Source organism: Mustela nivalis (genome assembly GCF_964662115.1).
Source record: "Mustela nivalis genome assembly, chromosome: 12".
NCBI classification, from domain to species: Eukaryota; Metazoa; Chordata; class Mammalia; order Carnivora; family Mustelidae; genus Mustela; species Mustela nivalis.
Window position 1 is genome coordinate 41,264,696 of NC_139031.1, and position 22,828 is coordinate 41,287,523.

At 44.1% G+C, this 22,828-nt stretch overlaps 1 protein-coding gene across 2 annotated transcripts in view; it reads right to left on the reverse strand.

Moving 5' to 3' along the window:
• Positions 1-455: 455 nt before the first annotated feature.
• The window catches only part of NPSR1 (neuropeptide S receptor 1), a 150,320-nt gene continuing 127,947 nt past the window's right edge, over positions 456-22,828 (reverse strand). For both annotated transcript variants that reach the window (XM_082691786.1, XM_082691785.1), the window contains 4 exons: positions 21,049-21,125; positions 6,862-6,948; positions 2,167-2,347; positions 456-1,262 (listed from right to left, as the gene is read on the reverse strand). In XM_082691786.1, coding sequence (XP_082547912.1) covers positions 1,172-1,262; positions 2,167-2,347; positions 6,862-6,948; positions 21,049-21,125 — 436 coding nt within the window. In that variant the 3' untranslated portion in view covers positions 456-1,171. The remainder of the gene's footprint in view (positions 1,263-2,166; positions 2,348-6,861; positions 6,949-21,048; positions 21,126-22,828) is intronic.

Sequence of the window (22,828 nt, forward strand, 5' to 3'; positions counted from 1 at the left end):
TTTCTGCCTAAAGAGATACCTTCCCTAAGGACAGACAGAATTGATAAGAGAGTTTGTGGAAAAAATGCCACTGTGACCTTAAACATGCAGTTTCTGGGTTGACACCATAATGAGGAATGGAGTGCTATTAAAATATACTGCACATTTTAATGACTCCTCTAGCGGTAGGCCAAAAAAAAAAAAAAAAAAGACTTAAGCTCAGAATAATTCTGGGAAGGAGGATTTTGCCAAGGAGATTTTAATGTCAAGAATGTATGTGAGGCTAAAAATAAGGAGCTCACGCACATTCCAGAGCCGTGGGTGGGGATGTATATATAATCAAATTAAATTATGCCATTTCCACTTATGAAAAAATCTGATGGCAAAAATTGACTAGAAAACATTTAGTCATATTTCACTTGGATTAGGCTTATAAATACCAAACTCCAGACTTGTCAAAATAAACCCTACCAGCACTTTCTGGCCGAGGTGTTAGATAGACAATGGCTGCAACGTGCATAACGGATAGAGAGCTTGCAGGAACATCGTGCCTGGAAAAGCCACAGGGGTTCAGTTCCCAACTAAAGAGAGGGTTCAGAGAAGTCAGAGGGGGAAGAGGGGACCCTGCAGGGTGGGGACTGGAGCCCAGAGTCGCCCAAATGTGGAATGCCAAGGGAGGAGCTGTCCGGGAGCCTCAAAGATCTGTGAAACCCAGGTCCCAACTCTCAGAAATGGGAAATCTGGGGGCCATGACGTTTTAGTATTATTATTATTTCCTATCAGAGAAAGTAACCCTCAGTTTTAACCTTCCTCTAGAGGGCAAGCACTGAGTTCTTTTGACAAATCATAAACCATACTTTAGCCTCCTCCGCTTACTCGAGAATGGACCTTGGGCCAGAGATGTCTCTGTCCATTGGGTTCTGGTGCTGACCAGTGGGAAGGAGGGCCAAGAGTCACAGGGAAGGAGGAAGCATCTTTCCTGGCTGGCATGAATAGTTGGTGACCTCACATTGGCCAGTGCTTGCTGATGGAGAAGACACACACTCCTAGGCTGCTTGCCTCCTGCATCTCCCAAGTGATGGAAGGAGCAGGATGGAGAAGTCCGCTCAGGCTCCCTCCACACGCCCAAGGTGGTGACAGGGACCCATAATTGCTGATGGGGCTCAGCCTCACAATCCTACTGCCTCAGAGTCTAGATAAATTCTGGCTTGGGTAGAATTTGCATCTCGTGCCTCTGAGTTCTCTCCCGGAACGTCATTCTGGAATCCCTTGATGTTCGCTTCCTAGTGAAAGAATAAATCAGGGAGGGAAAATAATTTGACCTGATGGAAAGGGAAACAAGGATCTTAAAGGATAATAGTTATGGAGGAGGTACTGAGGACCAAACACTGTTGTAAGCAGTTTGCATGTGTTATCTGGCCCCCTCCCCAGCCCCCACACACTCCTTCCTTGCCCACACTTCACAGCACTCCTTCCCACGGGTCAGCACCAGAGTCTGGGTAGGAACTGCTACTAGCCCTGTTTTAACCAACTGAGCCACCCAGGCGTCCCTACTAGCCCTGTTTTAAAGGCAAGGACACTGAGTTTTAGGGAAGTTAAATATCTCACTCAAGGTAAACACATAGCTATGAATCAGCAGCGGCCAAATTTAAACCTCAGCCACAGGCATCAAACCCAAGCCTTAAACCATTTTATTATTCTGTCTCCTACGTATCTCTCTACTACTCCCTGCAGCTTCTGCAGTAAAACAGTTGCAAAACAGCAAAATGACTGAGTAGTTGTGGGAGGGACCCAATTTCAGCGTTGGTCCTTATTTTTTATATAAAGTCAATAATGTCACTCACCTTCATGAGCCTTCCTTTGTTAATCTATAACATGGTAATAATGCTTTGGGTCCTGCTATTCTCACAGCATCATATGGTACTGAGGAAATTCATGCTGGGAAGCTCCAAACAAAAAGTTCTATGTATGACCTGAGTGAGACGGTTGCTACCGCAGGTGAGGTGGTAGAGAAGAAATAACAAGGACCATGACCTGGACCTGGGTTTGAATTTGTACATAAACAGGACTTTTCTGACCCTCAAGCATCTCATCTACAAGCTGCCAGGGAGCACTGAGAGAAAAGACACATGTCAGAATCCAAGTACAGTGGCTCTCTGCACTGACCCAAGCAGGAGGACCTTTTACCTGCAAGGACAGAAGATAGAGCTGCTGAAGACACAGTAGATGAGTGGGTTGATGGCACTGTTCAAGGCTGGGAGGTTCTGAATGATCACAGAGGCGTAGAAGCGTTCCTCGGTGTCTGGAAGAAGACTAAAATTGTCCAGTATGTCGAAGAAGAAGTATGGACTCCAACAGCAGATGAAGGCTGGGGAAAAGAGAGCCATGAGCACCATAGCTGACCACAGCTGGGGGGTAGCTTTCAGTGGTGGCCCCAAGTGGAGCTCCAAACAGGTTCCTTAGCATCTGCGATCTCTCAGAAATACTCAGAACTGTTGTGTGTCAACATCCATGTCATGTTTACTCACACGCAAGCACACATATACATGGATGTGTACACGTCCCACAGATAACGTTGCTAGAGTTGAGTGAATTTGTAAACGGAGGGTTTGATTTGACCCCTGTTGTGAGTCTTTGTGGAAAGGTCGGGAACTGCTTGGCATGGCCTCAGCTTCTCATCCCACATAGTGTGGAAGGAAAACCAGCAAAACTCTTTGGAGATTCTATGAGAAAAAACCCCAGAAGAACAGGAAGCATTCTGACCAGTAGTGACTCCTGGTCTTGGTGTATGGCAGGGGGAAAGGTGGTGCCTAATATTTTCAAAGCATAGTCTGGATTCATCCCCATGTTCTTAATTTTCTTTTTCATTTGTTAGTCTGCCACTCCAGAAAAGAGCTGCTCTCTACCCCTCTCCAAGTCAATCAATGTGTGTGAGCCCCTGATTCTATTAGTCTCCAAATCCTCAGGGGAAATGGGTGGTATACGGAAAGATCCAGAGTCTGACAGTGAATTTTATGGGTCACCTTGACTGGGTCAGGGGGTGCCTCGGTATTTGGTGAAACATGATTTCTGGGTGTTTCTGGATGAGACGAACATTTGAATCGGTAGACTAAGAAAAGAAGACCACCCTCTTCGATGTGGGTGGGCCCCCTTCAATCCCCAGAAGCCTTGAATAGAACAAAAAGCTGAGGGAGAGAGGATTCATGCTGTCTGCTGGACTACCTTCTAGCTGGGACACTGTTCTTCTCCTGCCATCCTTCACACTCGGACTGAACTACACTATTGGCTCTCCGGGGTCTGCAGACCCTGGGATTTCTCAGCTCTGTGATCATGTGAGCCAATTCCTTATAATAATTATGTTTACATATATGTCCATCTCTGGAGAACTGGACTATTACCCACATGCAACAATGTGGACGGTCTTGGGGCTGACTAGACAGGGATGTGCCCTCTTCTGCTTTCTTGCTACATCCTCTCCAGCCTCCCTCTCCCCCTTTCTCACCCGTAGGACTTCTCAGAGAAGTCAGGCTTCCTTTGCCATCTCCTCGCAGGGGCCAACTTTCCTCTGTAACTGACTGGTGCGTCTTTATTCCCCAGGCCTTGGCAATGGATTAAAGAGGAGCAATTGAAACACAAAGACCACGGAGCATTCTTGGCACCAGTTGGTAAGCCTAGTGTTGGCTTAGAATAGTGGTTCTGGGGTACGAAGGAGCAAAATCGCCTTTGGGGGGCATTTTGAAAAAAAAAAATGTGTGTGTTTATGTAGGTACGTGTGTGGGGTTGGTGGAGATCTGCTTTGCCCAGGGATACGGGTCCTCCTGTGTGGGGCAGTCCCATACATCCTTTGAAGGCCCAAGTGGACATTTATGTAGCTGGGAGCTCTGCTTATAATTACCCCGGTCTGGAAACCTAACTCTATTCTATATATGAACACAACTGTCTTTTTTAAAAATAATGAATTTTCCAGAAATGTAATTCCTTTGCAGAGGGAGGAAAGATTACTTTCTTTAATTTGGAACTTCAGCAGGATTTATTTACCTGCTCAAAAAATCAAGTCCCTGACAGCAATGCTGCTTTATTTTCACATCTTCATGAAAACACACCTGTACTGATTCTCCTTTGTACCTGTTACTACAACTAGCTGCCTACTTCATTCTTCTTCTAGGGCAGCCGTGGCCAAGTATTTGCATGTTGAAATCTGCTGTTCTATTATACGTTATTTTCTCTCTAGTCCTCCTTTGTGTTATTACATATTGATCTTGGAAGACATCTTAGGTAGATAGTGTTAATTATGCATTTCATCGCACGATGGTAAAGGAGCATCACAGAATATCTGTTATAGGAAAGGCTGGTTTGGTCTGTCCGGGCTGTTAACACTGGCTGGCCGTCTGGGGGCCTCTCTGTTCTCCGAAGAAAGGACCCCCAGGGCCTAGCAGATGGTTCCTGATTACAAATAATTACGTTGGCTCTGGAACACATGTCTAACATTTATCTCTGGACTCAACATCCAGGGGATGAGTATTTTCTTTTCTGTCTCAGAAGGCAAGAGAATCTTGGTGCTACTTGGTTGGCTGCTGGGGAAGGACTGACTATGAACCCCAGCGCTTGTATCTGCTCTGGCCCCAGCTCTGCCCGCACTGCTGTTCTGGGCCTCTATTCTACTGGCTGAGTCCCACTGCGCCTGCTCTGTTTGGCATTTTGCAACAGCGTCTTGGAAAGGTGAAATTGCCTGTTTTGGTGATGTGACATGCAGCTAACACGAGAAGTGTGAGGCTTTCTCAGGGCTCCCAGGAGCTGCAAGTGGGGTACGGAGGGGAAGGGGAAGACTGGAGCCACATAAAAAGAAAATCACACAAATCACTTTCCTTCTTGCATATCCTAATTCATGTGTTTCCCTCAGATATTAATGAAGCCCCTAGTGTATGTGGGATTCCATTTCAGGTTTTGGTGACAACAGTACAAGCGGCGCAAAGCCAAAAGTCATTGGTCTCATGGAATTCAGCCAGTAGGGGGAACAGACAATAAGCAGATCAATAGATATAATATTCAGAAAGAAGTGGGAATAGGAAGAAAAATACAGCGGGACAAATACTAGAGAAGGACTATTTCAGATTTGTGAAGGAGGCTTGGCTGAGGAGGGAGCACTGTTGGGAAACCAAATGATGTGAGGAGGGAGCCAGGCCATCCGGTGACAGAGTATTTTAGGTGTTGGAAACAGCACGTGGTCTCCCCAGGTGCAAACAAGTGGACATTTTAAAGAAATAGCAAGAAGACCAATGCAACCAGGATAGAATGAACATGGAGGAGAGCACTGGGAGGAGAGGCTGGAGGTCTGGCTGAGGGATAGATCACACGTGGTAGAACTGTAGGGTTTTCTTCCAAAGTAATGGGAAGCCAGAGGTGGGTTTGCAGGATAGTGATGTTACCTGATTTATAGTCATGAAAGATCACATTGGCTGTTTTGCAAAAAAGGAATAAAGAGAAGAATAGGTATAATGTTCTAAGCAGAAAGTGGTGGAAACTTAGACTAAGACAGGAGTTGTACAGATAGTGAAGACTGGTTGGTTTGGGAGCTATTTTGCAGGTAGAACCTTCAGGCCTTTCTACTGTATGAGTTATGTGGGATGTCAAAGGAATAGAATAAAGACAGATAGATGACCCTTAAGCTTTTGGTATAGACATTGGGTGAAAGATGGTGTCATTTACTGAAACAGGGACAACGCGGGGAGGAGTTACTTCGTGCGGGGGAGGAGAACAGGCCGAGACTTTGGGTTTGACATGCTGACTATGACAAGCTTACTAAAAACACAAATCAAGATCTCAAGTAAAAATCTTAAATAGGATTTCTAAGCAAAGGAAGTGTTCTAAGAAAGAGAAATTGATTACACGTTGCTTACAAGTCAAGATGAAGATTGGGAATCGACACTGGCCTTTTTAGAGGTCGTGATGACATTGATGAAGGTGGTTTCAGGAGTGACTGGAGAGAAAGCAGATAGAAACAGGCTCCAGAAAATGAGAGGTCGAGCATGGAGGAGTTGTGCTAGAAGAGAGACTGATGAAGGGGTCTGTTTTGAGGATTCACTGAGGGCCCTCCTGCACTGTTAAGGGGAGTTCCAGCAATCATTCTGGGCTTAGAAAGAAGCAGTGCCAGTTTATTCATACAAACAGGAGAAAAGACCGAGCACACTGTAGAAAGGCAGATAGGTCGATGAATGTGGAGGTGGGAGCATGAGGGAGTTCTCTTCCGATAGGACGTTTTCTTAGTGAAATATGATGCGAGGTCATTAGCTCAGGGAGCATAAGGGGGAGGAAGCTTTGAAGGGTTGAGAAGAGCAAATCTATCTACGCCAATCTGACACATATCATGTGCTCTAGAAATACCTATTTTTCCTAAGATGAAGTGATGTTATGGGTCTTCGGAGTAGAGAGAACGGGGAGAGAGTAATGAGGCCATGAGGGAGGGATTTGTAGTGACCCTGTAATTAAATATCCAGAAGAAACGGAATGCCACGTCTGCTTTCTCTGCTCCTAAGCTTCAGCCTTAGGGGAGAATATGTCTCAGAGAAGGCAGCTGGGTCACCTGGGTGAATGTTGGGCATCATTCAGCCTGTTATGACTTCATCAACTTTCTCCCAATTATCTACCCCATGGTCTTGGTGGACAACTCTATTCATAAAAGGGAAGGATGGGAACCGCTGTCTGCCCTTGAAGGAGACACGGATGGACTGCTAAATTCCACACATTCTTCTCCACTCAAAGGTAGAGTGCCTGCAGGCACATTCCTTTCTTGTGGGATGCCCACCCCATAACGCACCCCCCCCCCCAACTCCTGGGACAAGCTTGCTTTTGGAATGTTCACACACAAGGAGGGACTTTGCTTACCCAGAATGATGACAATGCTATACTTGATGGCTTTGATTTTTGCCTTTGAGAGGAGCCCTCGGTGGTAACTGGTGCACAGCTTTCCATCTGGAGATACAGAAGGGGGAATGGTGAAACGGGGTAGTGTTTGTGCCAATAGGAACATCACAGGTTAGATCCACAGCTCCACAGCTGTCATGGGGCCACTTAGATCCTGTTCACCCCTGCCCGGGAGGACACCCTTGGATATTTTCAGAGTCAAGATGGCTTTGGGCTGGATGCTGGTAACAGCTCAGGTTGCAGCTTAATATAAAATGTAAATGCACTGGGACATCCAGACTCTCTCCAGAGTCTTGGCTGAATGCCCTGAGTCAGCTAAAGCTGGAATTAGCCTTGTGACCTGGAATTAGCCAGGGGGTGATGCTAAGCTACCCATCTGGTCACTTCCGCAACTTAGGGTGAAGCCATTTTCTTAGAATGGTTACCCCAGACTAACTAGTTCATCTAACTCAGAAAATCCACTCTCAACCAAACCTCAAACCAGGGATATGAGAAACAAAGCAAAACAAAACAAAACAAAACAAAACAAAAAAACCTGTCTCAAGTAGGATCCTGGATATATAATCTAATTCTATGTGGGCTGTTGTTTGATGGTAAGCACACGAAGGATAAATATAAGAATCTATTAGTATCCAAGCTTGATGGAGGCAGGGATTATGTTTTCTTCATTGCTGTATCCTCTAAACTTCATGAGTGATTAATAAATATTTGTTGAATCAATGAATACAAACCTCTCTCTAGTTAAGAAGCAGTGGTAAAATAAAAGTTGATTAGGGTGTACAGAATTTAGAGGGATAGCTCTCAGTAAAGAAGTAAATTGGTATGAAGTAAATTGGTGTGAAGATGGTACATTTGGGAATGGAGATGTTGGGCGCAGGGTCCCCTACCCCTGCAGAAGTGTTTTTACTGTCAGAGCTTCCATCAGGCAGTATGGGGCCTTTGTGAAAATTGGGAAAAGATGCCCTTCCTGTGGATGCCCTCAACCTTGCCCCAGCACACACTCAGTGAGGGAAGCATGAATGGGATGCTAATCCCATGCACTGCTAGCCGGATGCTGCTGACTGGAGCTCAATGAGCAGGACCCTAGTGGTGGTCCATGTCAAAGGCCTACCAGGGCACCTGTTGAATGGAGTTGTACACTAGAGGCCAGCTGCTGTGCTAGGTTGTCCTCACTACAGTGTTCCGATTCCACGTTTGAGATTTATTTTAATCCTATGGAAACTGATCTGAAAGTTACCTTGGCACTATTATTCTAGACCCTCTCCAGTCTAATCCAGCCCAATCCAACCAACATGGCATGTCTGCCAAGAGACAAGACTGAACAGAAGAGGCTGAGATAGAGTTCCTGTTCTCTAGGAGGTTCCAGTCCGGCAGGAAAGGTTGCACACTGTGCTGGGTGAGAAGAGAGAGAGGAAAACCAGCTGTGAGGGAGAGAGCCATCCCCCACTGCCCTGCAAGGGAGGCTGCAGGGCAGATGGAGAGAATCCAGAGGTGGAGCTCTGTGGGGCTGTGTGGGAGTGAGATTGGGAGAGACTTGCAAAGCAGATGGAGCATCCTCAGCCAGGACGTGGAAACCAGAAAATGTCAGATGTATCTGGACCATGGGGGAGTCACTCACTTGACTGGAGCCTAAAAAAGGACGTTGGTTTCCAGGGTGGGGAGGAGAACTGAGGCAGAAGTGGAAAGACCTAGAATGTCCTCCCAGGGAGTCTGGGCTGAATTTCGGAGGCAGCCGCCAACCGCTGAAGCTTCTGAGTCTTTTCCCAGTGTGAACATGTACTCGCTGGAGAGGACAAACGGTAATCAGGAAGAATAGGAAGAAACGTTTATGTGCAATAAGCTGAAATGCTAATTAGAACTGGTTTTTTATTTCTTAATGTATACGTTATAAGGCCACTCTTAGGTACTACTAGGGTTTCGAATTATTCTGTGCATTTCACAGAACCACGGGACTTCAGTAGCATAAGGAAGCAAAAACCCTTCAGAAGCATTTATAGCTGCGGTTTTAAGCTGTGGGTGATATTGCCCCGGAGGGCTACATTTGCCAATGTCTGGACACATTTTGGGTTGTCTCAGTGTGCTGGGGGGTTGCTATTGGCATCTAGTGTAGAGAGGCCAGGAATGCTGCTAAACATCCTTAGAGGCACAGGACAGTGAAACAGAATTATCTAGTCCCAAACACCAATAGTGCCAAGGTGAAAAAACCCTGATTTCCACGGTGGTCTCCTGGGAAGGATATGGGCTCCAAGGTCAGACCTGAATATACCCTCCAGCTGTACCAAACTCCACCTGTGTGACCTTAGGCAGCTACAAACTGTTTCCAGCCTCAGTCTCCCAATTTAAAAAATGAGGCATAAAACACCAAACTCAAGAGGCTCTTTGAAAGGGGCAGAGGGAGGGAATCTTTCAAGCAGACTCTCTGCTGGGCATAGAGCCCCATGCAGGGCTGGATCCCGCGATCTATCCCACAGCCCTGAGATCATAGCCAAGAGTTGGATGCTTAGCCGACTGAGCCACCCAGACACCCTGCACCAAACTCAGAGTTTTGAAGATTTAAAAAAAAAAAAAAATGTATTTAAGATGCCAAGCCCCATACTGAGAATGTCAATTCCCTTATTAATTGGAATGAATAAAGTTTTAATAGTATTTCAGGATGAACATGAACTCCCTTTATGGAAGTGAACAGACAGTATTACTACATTTAGAGAGTCTATTATACACTGTTGTTATCTGGATATAGGAATTATATACATCCAAAAGTTCTCCCGGAAGGATTTTACCCATGGGAGGCAAGTCCGAAATACAGCCGACCAAATTATATCCATTCAAAATATCCCCATTGGCTGGCCTAACAGCTGGCTCCGAAACAATACAGTTCTGAAAACTTGGTTGGTTTTTCAGAAAAGTTCTTGAGAATGACATTTGTGCTCTGAAATCTTTTTAAAATGGAACCTCGCGGTACTTTCCGCAGGGCAACTGGGTGACAATATAATCAACTCCCTGCCCTTCGATCTCCCAATGAGATCAGTGAAAGCCTTCTTTAATCTGACCACTCGAGGAAATGCAAAGCCTCCAGCTTCTAAAGATGGCTCTTCAAAGAGAACTGAGCTCCCAAATGCCAGTAATTCTCCTTTATTGGAAGATAAAAGGATTATTTCCACCCAGGCCTTGGCACTGAGCTAAAAGCAAAAAACGGTGAAATCCAGCCATCTCTGCACATTGATAGCTGGGGCCGCCTTGAGGCAGCTGGTCCATGAGATTCGGGACTGGAAGCTGCATCCTGCCCCAGGCAGTCTCAGTTCCTGGATGCATCTTTGGGGGGGCCCCCCCACACTGTCCATCTAGTCTCCAAGGGACCACTTCCTGCTCCTTACCTCCCCCCCCTTCCCCACCCTTGCAGAGCCACTGGGAATCCACTGTTGCCTGAACAGACTGCCTGAAGGGGGAGCAATTGGTATCTTGGGATTTTTAAACGAGACAGAATTTATTCCTGGCGGGAGGGATTGTTCCATCTCTGGGCTTACAATGAGGGCAGGAGATTGGTTTGTAACAAGGAAATCTACCTGGGGATGTTTTAAAACAAATGCTTTTTTTTCACACATTGGGAAGTCTATGTATTTCCGATTGGCTTTAACAATGTAAATGTTTTTAACAGTCATGCCCAAATTGTAAAATTCTTAAAATTTGAAATTTTTTATTTCCAATCATTGATGGCCTGTTTATTTATAAATATAGCCTCAGGATTAAATATTTCTAGTGCATTTTTACACTAAATTTTGACCACTACTTTCCCTTGTTTTTGTTTTTTTAGACCAGAGGTCATAGCTAGATATGAGGAGGTATGACCTAACTTAGCTACCTCACAGCCTTTTCTGTTCCTCAGCTCCTCAGTTTAGGGGGAACCAGGAAGCCTGGGAATATGGGAAGAATCTATGAACACTATTCTCAGGCCTGGCTCAGACAAACCACCAAGTAATCCTCCTCTCTCTTGCGTCCCTACCCCTGACAGTAGGATGTCAATGCTGAGAGAGACACCTTATAGCCATCTGTTCAGTGAGGCAGAATCTTCATCTGCTTGAGTTCCTGAATGACTATGTGGAGCCTTTGACTTTGACTGTTGATTGGACTTTAATTAAACAAGAAACAAAGTTCTCCTTTGTTAAGCTACTGTCTTCGGGGGTTTCTTTGTTAGGGCACCTAGTGTTTCCTTAACACTAAGCAGAACACTAAGCAGAAATTGGTATCTCATATGCAATGCTATTATAACAAAAATCTAAAACATGCATTGGCCTGTGGGCTGGCAGCAGGTGACAAGAAAACTGACATTGGAAGCTGGGACACTAGAGATCTATTTCATAGAACCATCACATACGATGCCTGGGAAGTCAAATTGTATATCTACTGAGCCTGGAGCCCATAGAACAGGCCTGCCTCAGCAGTCAGGGCTCTCCAGAAAATGGAACTAACAGGAAATACGTAGAAATATACATAAAAGGAAATGTATTATAGGAATTAACTCACAAAATTATGGAAGCTGGGAAGTCCCACAGTTTGCTGTTTATAAGCTGGAGAACCAAGAAAGCTGGTGGCATAATTAAGTCTAAGTACAAATCATGAGAACCAAGGAAGATGTTTGTGTAAGTCTGAACACAATGGCTGGAGACTCAGGCAGTCAATGGTGTAAATCCTGGTCCTAGCCTGAGGCCCAAGGAACAGGAGAGCTGATGTCCAAGGGCAAGAGAAAATTGATGTCCCAGCTCAAGCAAATTTACCCTTCCTTTGTCTTTTTGTTCTATTCAGCCTTCAGCAGATTGGATGATGCCTACCACATTGGTGAGAACACCTTTATTTAGTCTACGGATTCAAATGCTTCTAGAAATGTCTTCCAGACACACCCAGAAATAGTGTTTTGCCAGCTATCTTGGCATCCCTTAGCCCATTCAAGTTGAAACATAAAATTAACAATCACAGTTGGTAAGTGGAATGTTAATAGTGTGTGTTGATTGCTACCACTATGATTAGCAAGGTATTAGAAAAAAGAGATGAGCTCAGACAAGAGATGGTTGGTTTATGAACAAAAATAACAGGAACATGGGGTGCCTGGGTGGCTCAGTGGGTTAAGCCTCTGCCTTTGGCTCAGGGTCCTGGGATCAAGTCCCGCATTGGGCTCTCTGCTTAGCAGGGAGTCTGCTTCCTCCTCTCTCTGTCTCTCTGCTTGCCTCTCTGCCTACTTGTGATTTCTGTTGTCAAATAAATAAATTAAAAAATTGACAGGAACTTAAAGTCTTAAAATATGGGATCTCATGGAACCGCAAGTGTGCATTGCTTTTGGCCCTTGATATTAACAGATACATCTTTTGCATGACCTGGTGCAAATTGAAAATGTGAGTGGAGCATTATAATGTGTACACCTTCTAAGTGTACAAGTCTTATACCAGTGGAGCTGACCTTGGTCCCCAAATTAAGTTTGAGAGGTTTTAACCAACAAAGACCCATTCAGAATCATTCTTGAGGCAAAGATGACACTAAGGATGTGGCCTCCCTACTAGTGTTTTAGATGGCTTCAACCTAGCCTCCATTAAGTTAAAGACAGGGATGGTACATGGAAGCAAAGACACAAGTCGGATATGAGAATTCTATTAAGAAAGACTTTTTGGACATGGTCACTGGCACATGAAACTGAAAGCAAATGGATCAGAAGCCTTCTACATATTTGAGGAATGATATTACCAAATAAGCCGTGAGCTCTATATCTTTTTCAACACTTTGAGAGATCAGATGTTAACATTTTTATTAATCCTGTGGGTAGAAAATTGCATCTGAGGTTTAAATGTGCAATTTCTTGATCATCAATGAGGTTGAGAATCTTAGTTTTGGCCATTCCTTTTGTCCCTTCTGTGAAATGTCTGTTTGTGTATTGCTCATTTTTTTCTTTTTATCTCTTGTTGTTGTTGTATATGTTTTTTAAAATTGAAGCATAATCAGCATACATTTTTATAGTAGTTTCAGGTGAATAACATATTTATTCAACAATTCTATCCATTACTTAGTGCTCACCATGCTAAGTATGGTCACTGTCTGTCACCATACAATGTTATCACAATATCATTATTATTATTATTTTTAAGTTTTATTTTATTTTTTTTCGGTGTTCTAAAATTCATTGTTTATGCATCACACTCAGTGCTCCATGCAATACGGAATGTTAATTCCATAATACCCACCACCAGGCTCACCCAACCCCCCAAACTGCTCCCCTCCAAAACCCTCAGTTTGTTTCTCAGAGTCCACAGTCTCTCATCGTTTGCCTCCACCTCTGATTTCCCCCAACTCACTTCTCCTCTCAATCTCCCAATGTCCTCTGTGTTATTCCTTATGCTCCACAAGTAAGTGAAACCATATGATAATTGACTTTCTCTACTTGACTTATTTCGCGCAGCATAATCTCCTCCAGTCCCGTCCATGTTGATACAAAAAATTGGGTATTCATCCTTTCTGTTGGAGGCATAATACTCCATAGTATATATGGACCATATCTTTTTTATCCATTCGTCTGTGGAAGGGAATCTTGGCTCTTTCCACCGTTTGGTGACTATGGCTATTGCTGCTATGAGCTCTGGAGTACATATGACCCTTCTTTTCACTACATCTCTATCTTTGGGGTAAATACCCAGTAGTGCAATTGCAAGGTCATAAGGTAGCTTTATTTTTAATTTTTTTAAAGATTTTATTTATTTATCAGACAGACAGGGATCACAAGTAGGCAGAGAAGCAGGCAGAGAGAAGGAGGAAGCAGGCTCCCTGCTGAGCAGAGAGCCCGATGCAGGGCTCGATCCCAGGACCCTAGGATCATGACCTGAGCCGAAGGCAGAGGCTTTAACCCACTGAGCCACCCAGGCGCTCTTATTTTTAATTTCTTAAGGAATCTCCACACTCTTTTCCAAAGAGGCTATCACAATATTACTAATGACATTCCCTATGCTGTACTTTTCATCTCCATGACTTACTTATTCTATTCAACTTTTTAAAAAATTCTTTTTTAAATTGATTTTTAGGAGTTCTTCCTATATTCTGAATACTAATCTTTCCCCAGGTCTCTGTGTTGCAAATACCTTCTCCCACTTTATACTTGACTTTTTAGATATTAACAGAACCAAATTTATCTATCATTTCTGAGTTAACATAAATTATGTAGGATCTTGTTTATGTTGGATCTTGTTGATCTATGTTCAACTTGTTTAAGAAGGTCCAACATAATTTATGCTAACTGGGATATGACAGGTAAAACATAATTTATGTTAACTGGGATATGACGTTGGGATATCTTATCCCAATGTCATAAAGGTATCACCATACATTTTCTTTTAAAAGTTTTCTATGGGGGCGCCTGCTAGGCTCAGTCACGTGGCTCCTTTGGGCGTCAGCCTTGGCTCTTGTGCTCTAAGCGTCCTAGGATTGACCCCTGCTCGGCGGGAGGCCTGCTTTCCCTCTCCGAGTCCCCCTGCTTGTGTTCCCTCTCTCGCTGTGTCTCTCTGTCAAATAAATAAATAAATAAATAAACAAACAAATAAATAAATAAAATCTTCAAAAAAAATATAGAAGGTTTATATGTTGTGAACATAAGGAAACGGAGTCAGCAAGGCCTGAAGGGGGCGCTCACACGCACGTACCACTCCCGGCAGCCTGCCTAACCAACAGAAAACCCACTTGGAGAAGGGAGGGCGCTTTTTACAGGAGAATTTGTCTCTTGCCTTTAAGAAAAAGTAAGGAAGATCCCGCCTTCCTCAGCACCAAAGCACCAACCACACCACCTGCTGCCAATAAGAAACCGCCGCCACCTGGAACTCTTCGTTCTCCAGTGACCTTTTGTTCGGAACAGCCTACCCCAGTTTCTCCTAAAACCTAATAAAGCTCACCTTCCCTTAGTCTCTTTGGACTTGCCTAAAGTTCGTCCCAGCTTGCTTGTCCCGAATTGCAATTTCTCGGCTGTTCATGAATAAATTCATTTTTTACATAAATAAAATTGCTCTTTGCTCTGCTTGCAGTTAACAAAATTTCAGTCTCCAAGTCTCCTGGAATTTGTTTTTGCTTATAAATTGAGGTAAAGAACCAGTTTTATTTCTTTCTCTATGGTCTTCTGACATATATCAAGTTTTTGTATATATGTAGGTTCTGTTTTGAGGTTGTTTCATTTTCTATTTGTGTATTGTATTGTCTCAATACCATACTCTATTAATCACTCTGACTTTATGATAGATTTTAATATTGAATAGAGTTAACCTCCCCTACTTTTGTTCTAGTTCTCTAGGAGTGTCTTCTTGGCTATTCTTGGCTCTTGAAATTTCCGCATATATTTTAAATTGGTTTGTCAAGCTCAATAAAATGTCCCATTTTAATTTTGACAGGAACTGCATTAATCTGTAGATTGTTTGGGAAAATTGACATCTTCAAGCTATTGAATCTTACTATCCATGAACTTGTTATAAGCTTCATTTATTTATATCTATGTCTTTTATGAAGTTCTTTGTCTTTTACTAAATGTCATTCTATGTAGAGAAGCCATTTTGCCTGTGTTTACTGATGAAGAAACGTGCTGAGAGCAGCTAATGGACTTATCTTAAATCATTTAGCTAGAAAAATAGGACTCTAACCCAGTTCCCAATCCAAAGCTTTCTTCCCCACCTCATTCTGTCTCATTTGATTTGAAACCTGCAATTTGGATGTGGCATGGATCTTGTCCCGTCTCCTAAACCACAATGGACAGACGCAGTCATACACAGATAGGTTTGCAAACCCTATGGCCGCACTTCCTGCATCTCCTGTCCCTATGCAGTTAACTGCTCTATTTTACAGAATTAGATTCCCCTGGGCATCAACAACACGCCTGTTTAGGAAAGATAACTTACAAGATTGAAAAATCTCATCCCCAGTACCTCTTGCCTTCCATACTTGTTTGTGGGAAAGTATTTAGATCATTTGTTAAATAGTTCTTTTTCTTTTCTTTCTGTCCACCTTTGAGGGAGAGAAAATAGACTTCTTTGCTGGTAAGAAGAGTGGTTCATAAAAGAACGAGAGCTTGAATGTTGCAGCCTGTATTTACACCGCATGCTTCTGTTCACACTAATCATTGCCAATGTCCCCTCGTTGATGAGCAATAATCCTGGCATGCTAGCACCACTGGAGATCTATTTACCAGGCAACACCATAAGCTGCCTAGCTGTAATAACAAATAGAAAATCAGGTGAGTTCCGTTTATGAATCAGATACAGAGAGTATATGGGCTTTTGACACTACTATCTGCCCCTCATTCCAGAAGAGGCTCACTGGTGTTAATATGGACAACTGAAAAAAAAAATAGGGGTAATAGACTTTGACTTGTATTAAAGAATAAAAATTGACTGCAGCCATTTCCACTTTGGGGAGGATAATGGCATATTGTATACCAGTGGGAAAACTGCTCTCTATGTGGCTTTGAACTATTTCAGAGACTGGAGGACAGGGCTAAGCCAGTAGTTTAGGGACTAGGAAATCTAGTAGCAGGGAGATATACGGGACTCTGGAAACAGACAGAGCCCAACCACAGTGGTGAAAGGCCTGCTAGAAAAGGGGGGGGGCAGCTGATAGGAAGTGGAAAACTTTCATCCCCTCAGACCTACAGCAACATTTGCTCTATTTACTCTTGGGGGTGATAAACTCAAAGAAACTGATGTGGATCCCATGCTTGCTGGGCCAGGAGCAGAGGGAACAGAAGAGCACTCCGTGGGCAGGTGAATGTGACAGCTCTGGGCAGGAGGGAGCTCAGGACATACCAACCTCCTGGAACTGGAAAGAAGCAAAGGACAGGGGTTTAAACGAAGCTGATTGAAATCTGTAAGTACAGGAAGACCTTAGCCTACTGAGATAAAATCGGGCCCTTGACCAGTAGTGGCCACCTTTTAGATTTTAAAGACTTCAAATCAAAACACTTCAGGGGCTGGGATCTGAATAGCAATCTGAAGGCTAAACTCTGGAGGGAGTGGGATGGAAGAGAAGCCATGCCAAAGAGCCAGGGTTTGGGTTTTTTAACAAAAAAATTTTTTTTTCACTTTGAACTCTTTTTTTTTTTTTCCCCCCAGCCATGTACGACCTCCCCTTCTGCAGTGGCCTTCCTTCTGAGAGGCAGCCTGATACTGGGGAGAAAACATAGGCTTTCTGGTCAATTGTATGGGCTGTCCTCCATTTGTAAGAGAGAGATTAATAATGCGCCTTGCAGCGTCATGCACAGATTCAAGAAGATGTAGTATGGAAAGAACTTAGTGAAGTGGCTGACAGGAGCTGCTCTGTCTGTTCCTCTGTCTTGTCAGCTTGTGTTGATAGACCATGTAAACAAATGCTTCGTGGCCAGACCATATATAGAAGCAGAACTCCTGACCCACACTCTGCAGCCACCAGGCCAGGGAACCAACCCATTACCTAAAGTGACCAGACCAGAAGGCCAAGCTACCATGTGTAGGTCAAACGTGTAGCCAGTCTGACCTGTATCTCTCTCCCCCTGTCCTGTAAGACCCATAACAATCTACCCCAAATGGTCAACACTCAATTAATGACTGACAGCTTCTTTAGTTTTTGTCTCCACTTTCAACTTAAACCCAACCAGAGCTAGCCAAGTATATACCCTCCACCAACCACATGGGATTCCATGCTTCTATCTGGCCTGCCTGCAGCTTCCCAGGCAAACAGCCACCAGCCACCAGCCAGGGCACATCTGAATTCTTCCCTTTTTCCACTATAAAGCCTTCCCACTCCTATGCTTGCTTTTGAGTCTCTGCCAAAACAGAAGGCATGGTGCCTGACTCCCTTGCAATGCCTCTTTTGTGAGCTCTGGATAAACAACGTTTGTCTATTCTCATTTGGTTGGACTTCAATTATTTCTTCAGGGTCTTTTTTTTTTTTTTTTCCCCCTGATTCTGCCTCTGTATGGACTATGGGTTTGTGTTCTCCCCTAATGCATATGTTGAAGTCCTAATCCCCAATGTGATGGTCTTTAGAGATGGGAACTGTGGGAGGTGACCAGAGTTAGACGAGGTCATGGGCATGGAGCCCTCATGATGGAATTAGTGCCCTTATAAGAATAGACACCAGAGCCTGTGCTCTTTCTCTCTCAATCTCCCCTCACCCCCATATGAGGACACAACAAGAGGGAAGGGGCAGCCATCTACAAGCCAAGAACAGCACTTTCACCAGGAATAGAATCAACCAGCACCTTGATGTTGGACTTCCCAGCCTCTAGAACTGTGATAAAATAAATTTCTGTTGTTGAAGCCACTCAGTCTATGGCACTTTGTTATGTCAGCCTGAACAGATGCAGACGCCCCCTTTTTATTTTTTTCCCCTTCACACCCATTGCTCTGGACCTTCCCAAACCCGCTGGTCCCACCACACTTGATCTGTCCACCATCAAATCAGGGGTCGTGTAGTCTAAGTGACAGTTTCATCAGTATATGCTTGTATAGTGCACATTACTCAATCCAGGTTACAAATGCACTACTCCTAGGCTCTCCTAGAGACAGTATCTTGGTGAAAAAGGACTGATTCCATTGGTTTGAATTTCAGGTATCACAGAAAACTCAGCAGGGAGACATCTGTGGGCAGGAAGAGGCATTTTTTGTTATCTGTTATATCAACCTCTGGGAACTTCCTTATGCCTTGTAGCTTCTAGATCCTACCTATGTATCAGAACACATCTTATCTTGGTCATTACCCATTCCCTGAAAATATAAGTTTTGAATGTTTAGGGATGTATCAGTTTAAGATATATCTCTATATCTATCTATCTATCTATCTATCTATCCAGCGTGCTATCATCTGTATATGCACATGCATATTCTAATACTTATTATGTATTTGTATATTTATAAAAGTGATATCATTTAACTTTTTCCTTATTAGTTTAAGACATAATAAACATCTTTTTATTGCAATGAGTATACTACATAATACTTTTTACAGCTGTCACATTTCCTTGTCTATATAATTATACTCGATCCCTCATTACAGGTATGCAGAACTTTTCCCATTTTTTCCTGATTATAAACAATGATTCTTATGTTTTCTTTCCTTTCCCTCTCTTTCACTTAAATCACTAAAAAAAGTTTATTTCCTTGTGGCAATGAGGTAGGACTATAGCTCTATTTATTTCTAAATAAACTCAACAACACTAATTACTGAATGATCTCTACTACGCTATCAATTCGAAACACTTTATCCTCCCCTAAATTCCCAAGGTTTCCTTTAGAGTTTCTGTTCTATTCTATTCTTCTTGTAATTCTTTGATAGAGATACCCTATTTCAACAATTTTAGTATTTAATGTATCTATTTGATGCCTGATAGAAGAAGGATGTCTTCCTCCATTTTTTTTTTCAGACAAATATGCTGACGTTTAGCCAGAGCCCCTGATGATGAATAAAATGAATGCATTTGTGTTCATTCTTTCTGCTTGCTCTTGTTCTTCTAGAAAAACCAGGGTGCAGAGACTAGACTGGAGGGAGGGAGTCTGTGTGGAGGACCTGCACGGAGCCCAGAAGGGGTCACAAGTTGAATGATAGGTGTTTCATGGGTGGCACATTTCCAAGCAGCCTGCACACACCTCGGGGTTGCTCTTGTCAATCACGGTGGGAGTCAGCAGCCTCTAACTGTGCCTCCCGCTGGACGAGAGGTTGCCAAACCTGGGTGCACATTAAAATCATCCAAAGAGCTTTTCCAAAGTAACGATGCCAGACCTCACTCCAAGCGGAGTGAATCAGAACCTCTCAGTCAGCGGTCTCCTGGTATTTGGTGCATTTGAGAATCTCCCCAGGCAGTACTCTTGGACAGCCAGAGCTGAGACCCCACGTGGGGGCCTAGAGGCTTCCTCTAGTCTGAAACCATGCTATGGATTCATTTGGCATCCCCAGGCCTTGGTACTACTGCTGACCTGTGGCGGACACAGCAGAACTGAACTGAATTCAGATAAGAACACCCAGCCTTACACGTCTCTCCCGATTTACCTAGAGAAGGGACACAGATGATTAGTGCCCGCTTGGGAATCCTTAAGACCTTCCCTCCATCACATGGGAGAAGTAGCTTCAAGAGGGAGGAAAATGAGCAAGGTCTTGGTCTGGTAAAGGTGTTCGCTCACAGTTTGAAAAGAAGAGGGTGCCGAGACCATTTAGGCTGTCTCCTTATTTTAACCTCGTGAAGGCCAGAGAGGTTAAATGACTTTGCAAGGTGGCCCAGCTCTCAGTGGCACACCTGAAACAGAAACCAGCCCTTTTGTTTGCCGGGCATCCGCATTATAGCCTGCTGTCCTCATGTGAGGGCGTGCGGGTGTTTGTGTATGTGTATAGGTGTGTGTGTAAGTGTGCATGTGAGAGACTGTGAAAGAGTGCATGTGTGCATGCAGATACCAGGAACGGGAGGAGGTAGGGAGTCCGAGCAGAGAACTAGTGGCATTATAATAAATAGAAAGCCAGGAGCCCTCTGCCCTCTCTTTCTGGCACGTGGGTCACTGTGTTCTCTCCGGGTTGGTCTCCGGCAGGTGTGGCAGCATTGGACTGGGTGGCAGGGTAGGCCTCCAGGTCCCAGTGCCCGCAGTGTGGGAGGGGCTCTGCACTAAGGTTTACTGATGCCGAATTTGGGGAAGGGCTATAGTGGGTGCTCTCGGGCTCATTCTGGGGTGAGATGGTGTGTTGGGAAAGCACTGACCATGCGTTGCCTGGCTTAGGGTCCAGGACTGTTCTGTGGATGGACAGCCATTTTCTCCATCTGTAAATTCAAGTCAAGTAGAAATGTCTATGCCCATGCATCACTGAATGTGTGCTCCTTGGACAGACCTCTGTAAACCCCAGTGTCCTCCATGGTGTTCTCTTTGCCAGGCCTAAGTAACCAGGGTGACCTTTGGATCCTGGCACCCAAAGTCTCCTCTTCCTTCTTGAGTCTTCAGGGAGGCCACATGGAGGGGACAGCACCTACCAGGAGAGGCTTTGTTGGGTCTGACCAGCTGGCTGGGTCCTGATGGAAGAGTGCAGGCTGGTTGAATTCAGGCAAAGCCTGAGCTCTTATTTGCTAGACAAAAACCACTGAAGAAGGGAAATTATTTAAGAGCCAGGTAATGCCAGTTAGACACTTACCTGAGCAGTTGGAGATCACTGTCTCATGGGCTTTGCTTTTCATCCAAATGGTTCGGATCACAATGGCATAGATGACACTGTGGAAAGGACCAGAGGTAATATTAACATGGCTGGTGGGTTCCTACTGTCAGGACACAGAAAGACCACTCCAGTTCTCTGAGTGTGAGGTAAGGAGGGAGGGTGCTCTAAACCACGCCTGGTCCCTATCCTGGCTGATTATAGAATCCCTGCATGTCACAGCTACCACTTCTTTTTTTTTTTTTTTACCTGAAGAGGATAGAACATGGTGAAGTAAAATGGTTCCTCCAAGATAACTCAGATGGTTAGAGGTAGAGCTGAGATTAGAATCCAGACTCAGGGTTTGGGATCAGAAAGATTTGTATTTGTATCTAGCTCTACTACTTGCTGGTTGTATAATAATGTATAACTCTTTAATGTGGCCCCATGACTCCTGCCTCTGGTATGCATGCCTTTGTGAGATCCCCTTCCCTTAACTGGGGGAACTGTGACTTGCTTCTAATTCAAGCATTGGGCTGAAGGTGATAAATGTCTGGGATCGTGTAAGATTTATGCTTGCCTTGCTTGCGCCTCTCTCTGTTGCTGCCATGAGTCCTACAGCCCCAGAAAATTAATTCTGCCAAGAACCCACAGGAGCCTGAAAGAAGACCCTTCCCCATTGATCCTCTGGTGATAGCCCAGCCCTGGCAGACACCTTGATGGTTGCCTTGCTTCCGCGGAGGTGAGCCATGCCCCATTAAGCCATGTCTGACTCCGGACACACAACACGGGAGATAATAAACATATGTTGTTTTAAGTCATGGCTTCAGGATAATTTGTTACCCAGCAATAGATAAGCAATCTACTGGCTGACACAGGTTGAATGTTTGCTGCATCTCCACCCCTAAGTTTACATGTTGAAATGCTAATGACCGTGGTGATAGTAGTAGGAGGTGGAACCTATGGGTGATTAGGTCGTGATACAGCCCTGATGAATGGAGTTAGTGCTCTTATAAAAGACACCCCACAGAGCTCCCTAGCCTCCTCTACCATGTGAGGACCCAGGGGAAGTCTGCTGCTCAGAAGAGAGCTGTCACCACACTCTGACCATGCAGGCGCCCTGTTCTTGGACTTCCAGCCTCTAACACTGCAAGAACTGAAGTTCTGTTGTTTACAAACCACCCAATCTGTAATATTTTGTTACAGAAGCCTGAACAGACTAAGGCACTGGGCCTCTGTTGACACTAAAATGGAATTAATAACACAAACACTTTTTTGGGGATGGATCGAATGTGACAACATTGAAAATGCCAAGCACAGCACTTGGAAATTAGCAGAGACTCAATAAATGTCATTTTCATTCCCCTTTTTCTTCCCCATTTTTCACATACTATCACTCCTACTGTAGCATGAAATAATTTATGCCTAACAGGAAAACAAAATATTAATGACTCAAAAGCATCAGGAAATTTTGTATCTTTTGTTCCCTTTGATCAGTTGTTTGATGCTTCCAATATGTTAAGAACTTGAACTAAAAACTCTGGGACAAAGCATTGCTTTACTTTAGAATGCCACACATTTCTCTCCTGAGATTTACTGGTTAAAATAAAATCAGAACTCTGGTCTGCAGTGGCTGACAAAGCGCTATTGTTTTTAATGATCTTTAGAATATAACTTAATTAATGACCGTGTTAAAAACCTTCTGCTCCTTTTTGTTTTTCCCATTATTGCTAAGTGAACTCCTCTGAATGCTCCAGGTGTGCTTGGAGCCCTTTTGGAACAT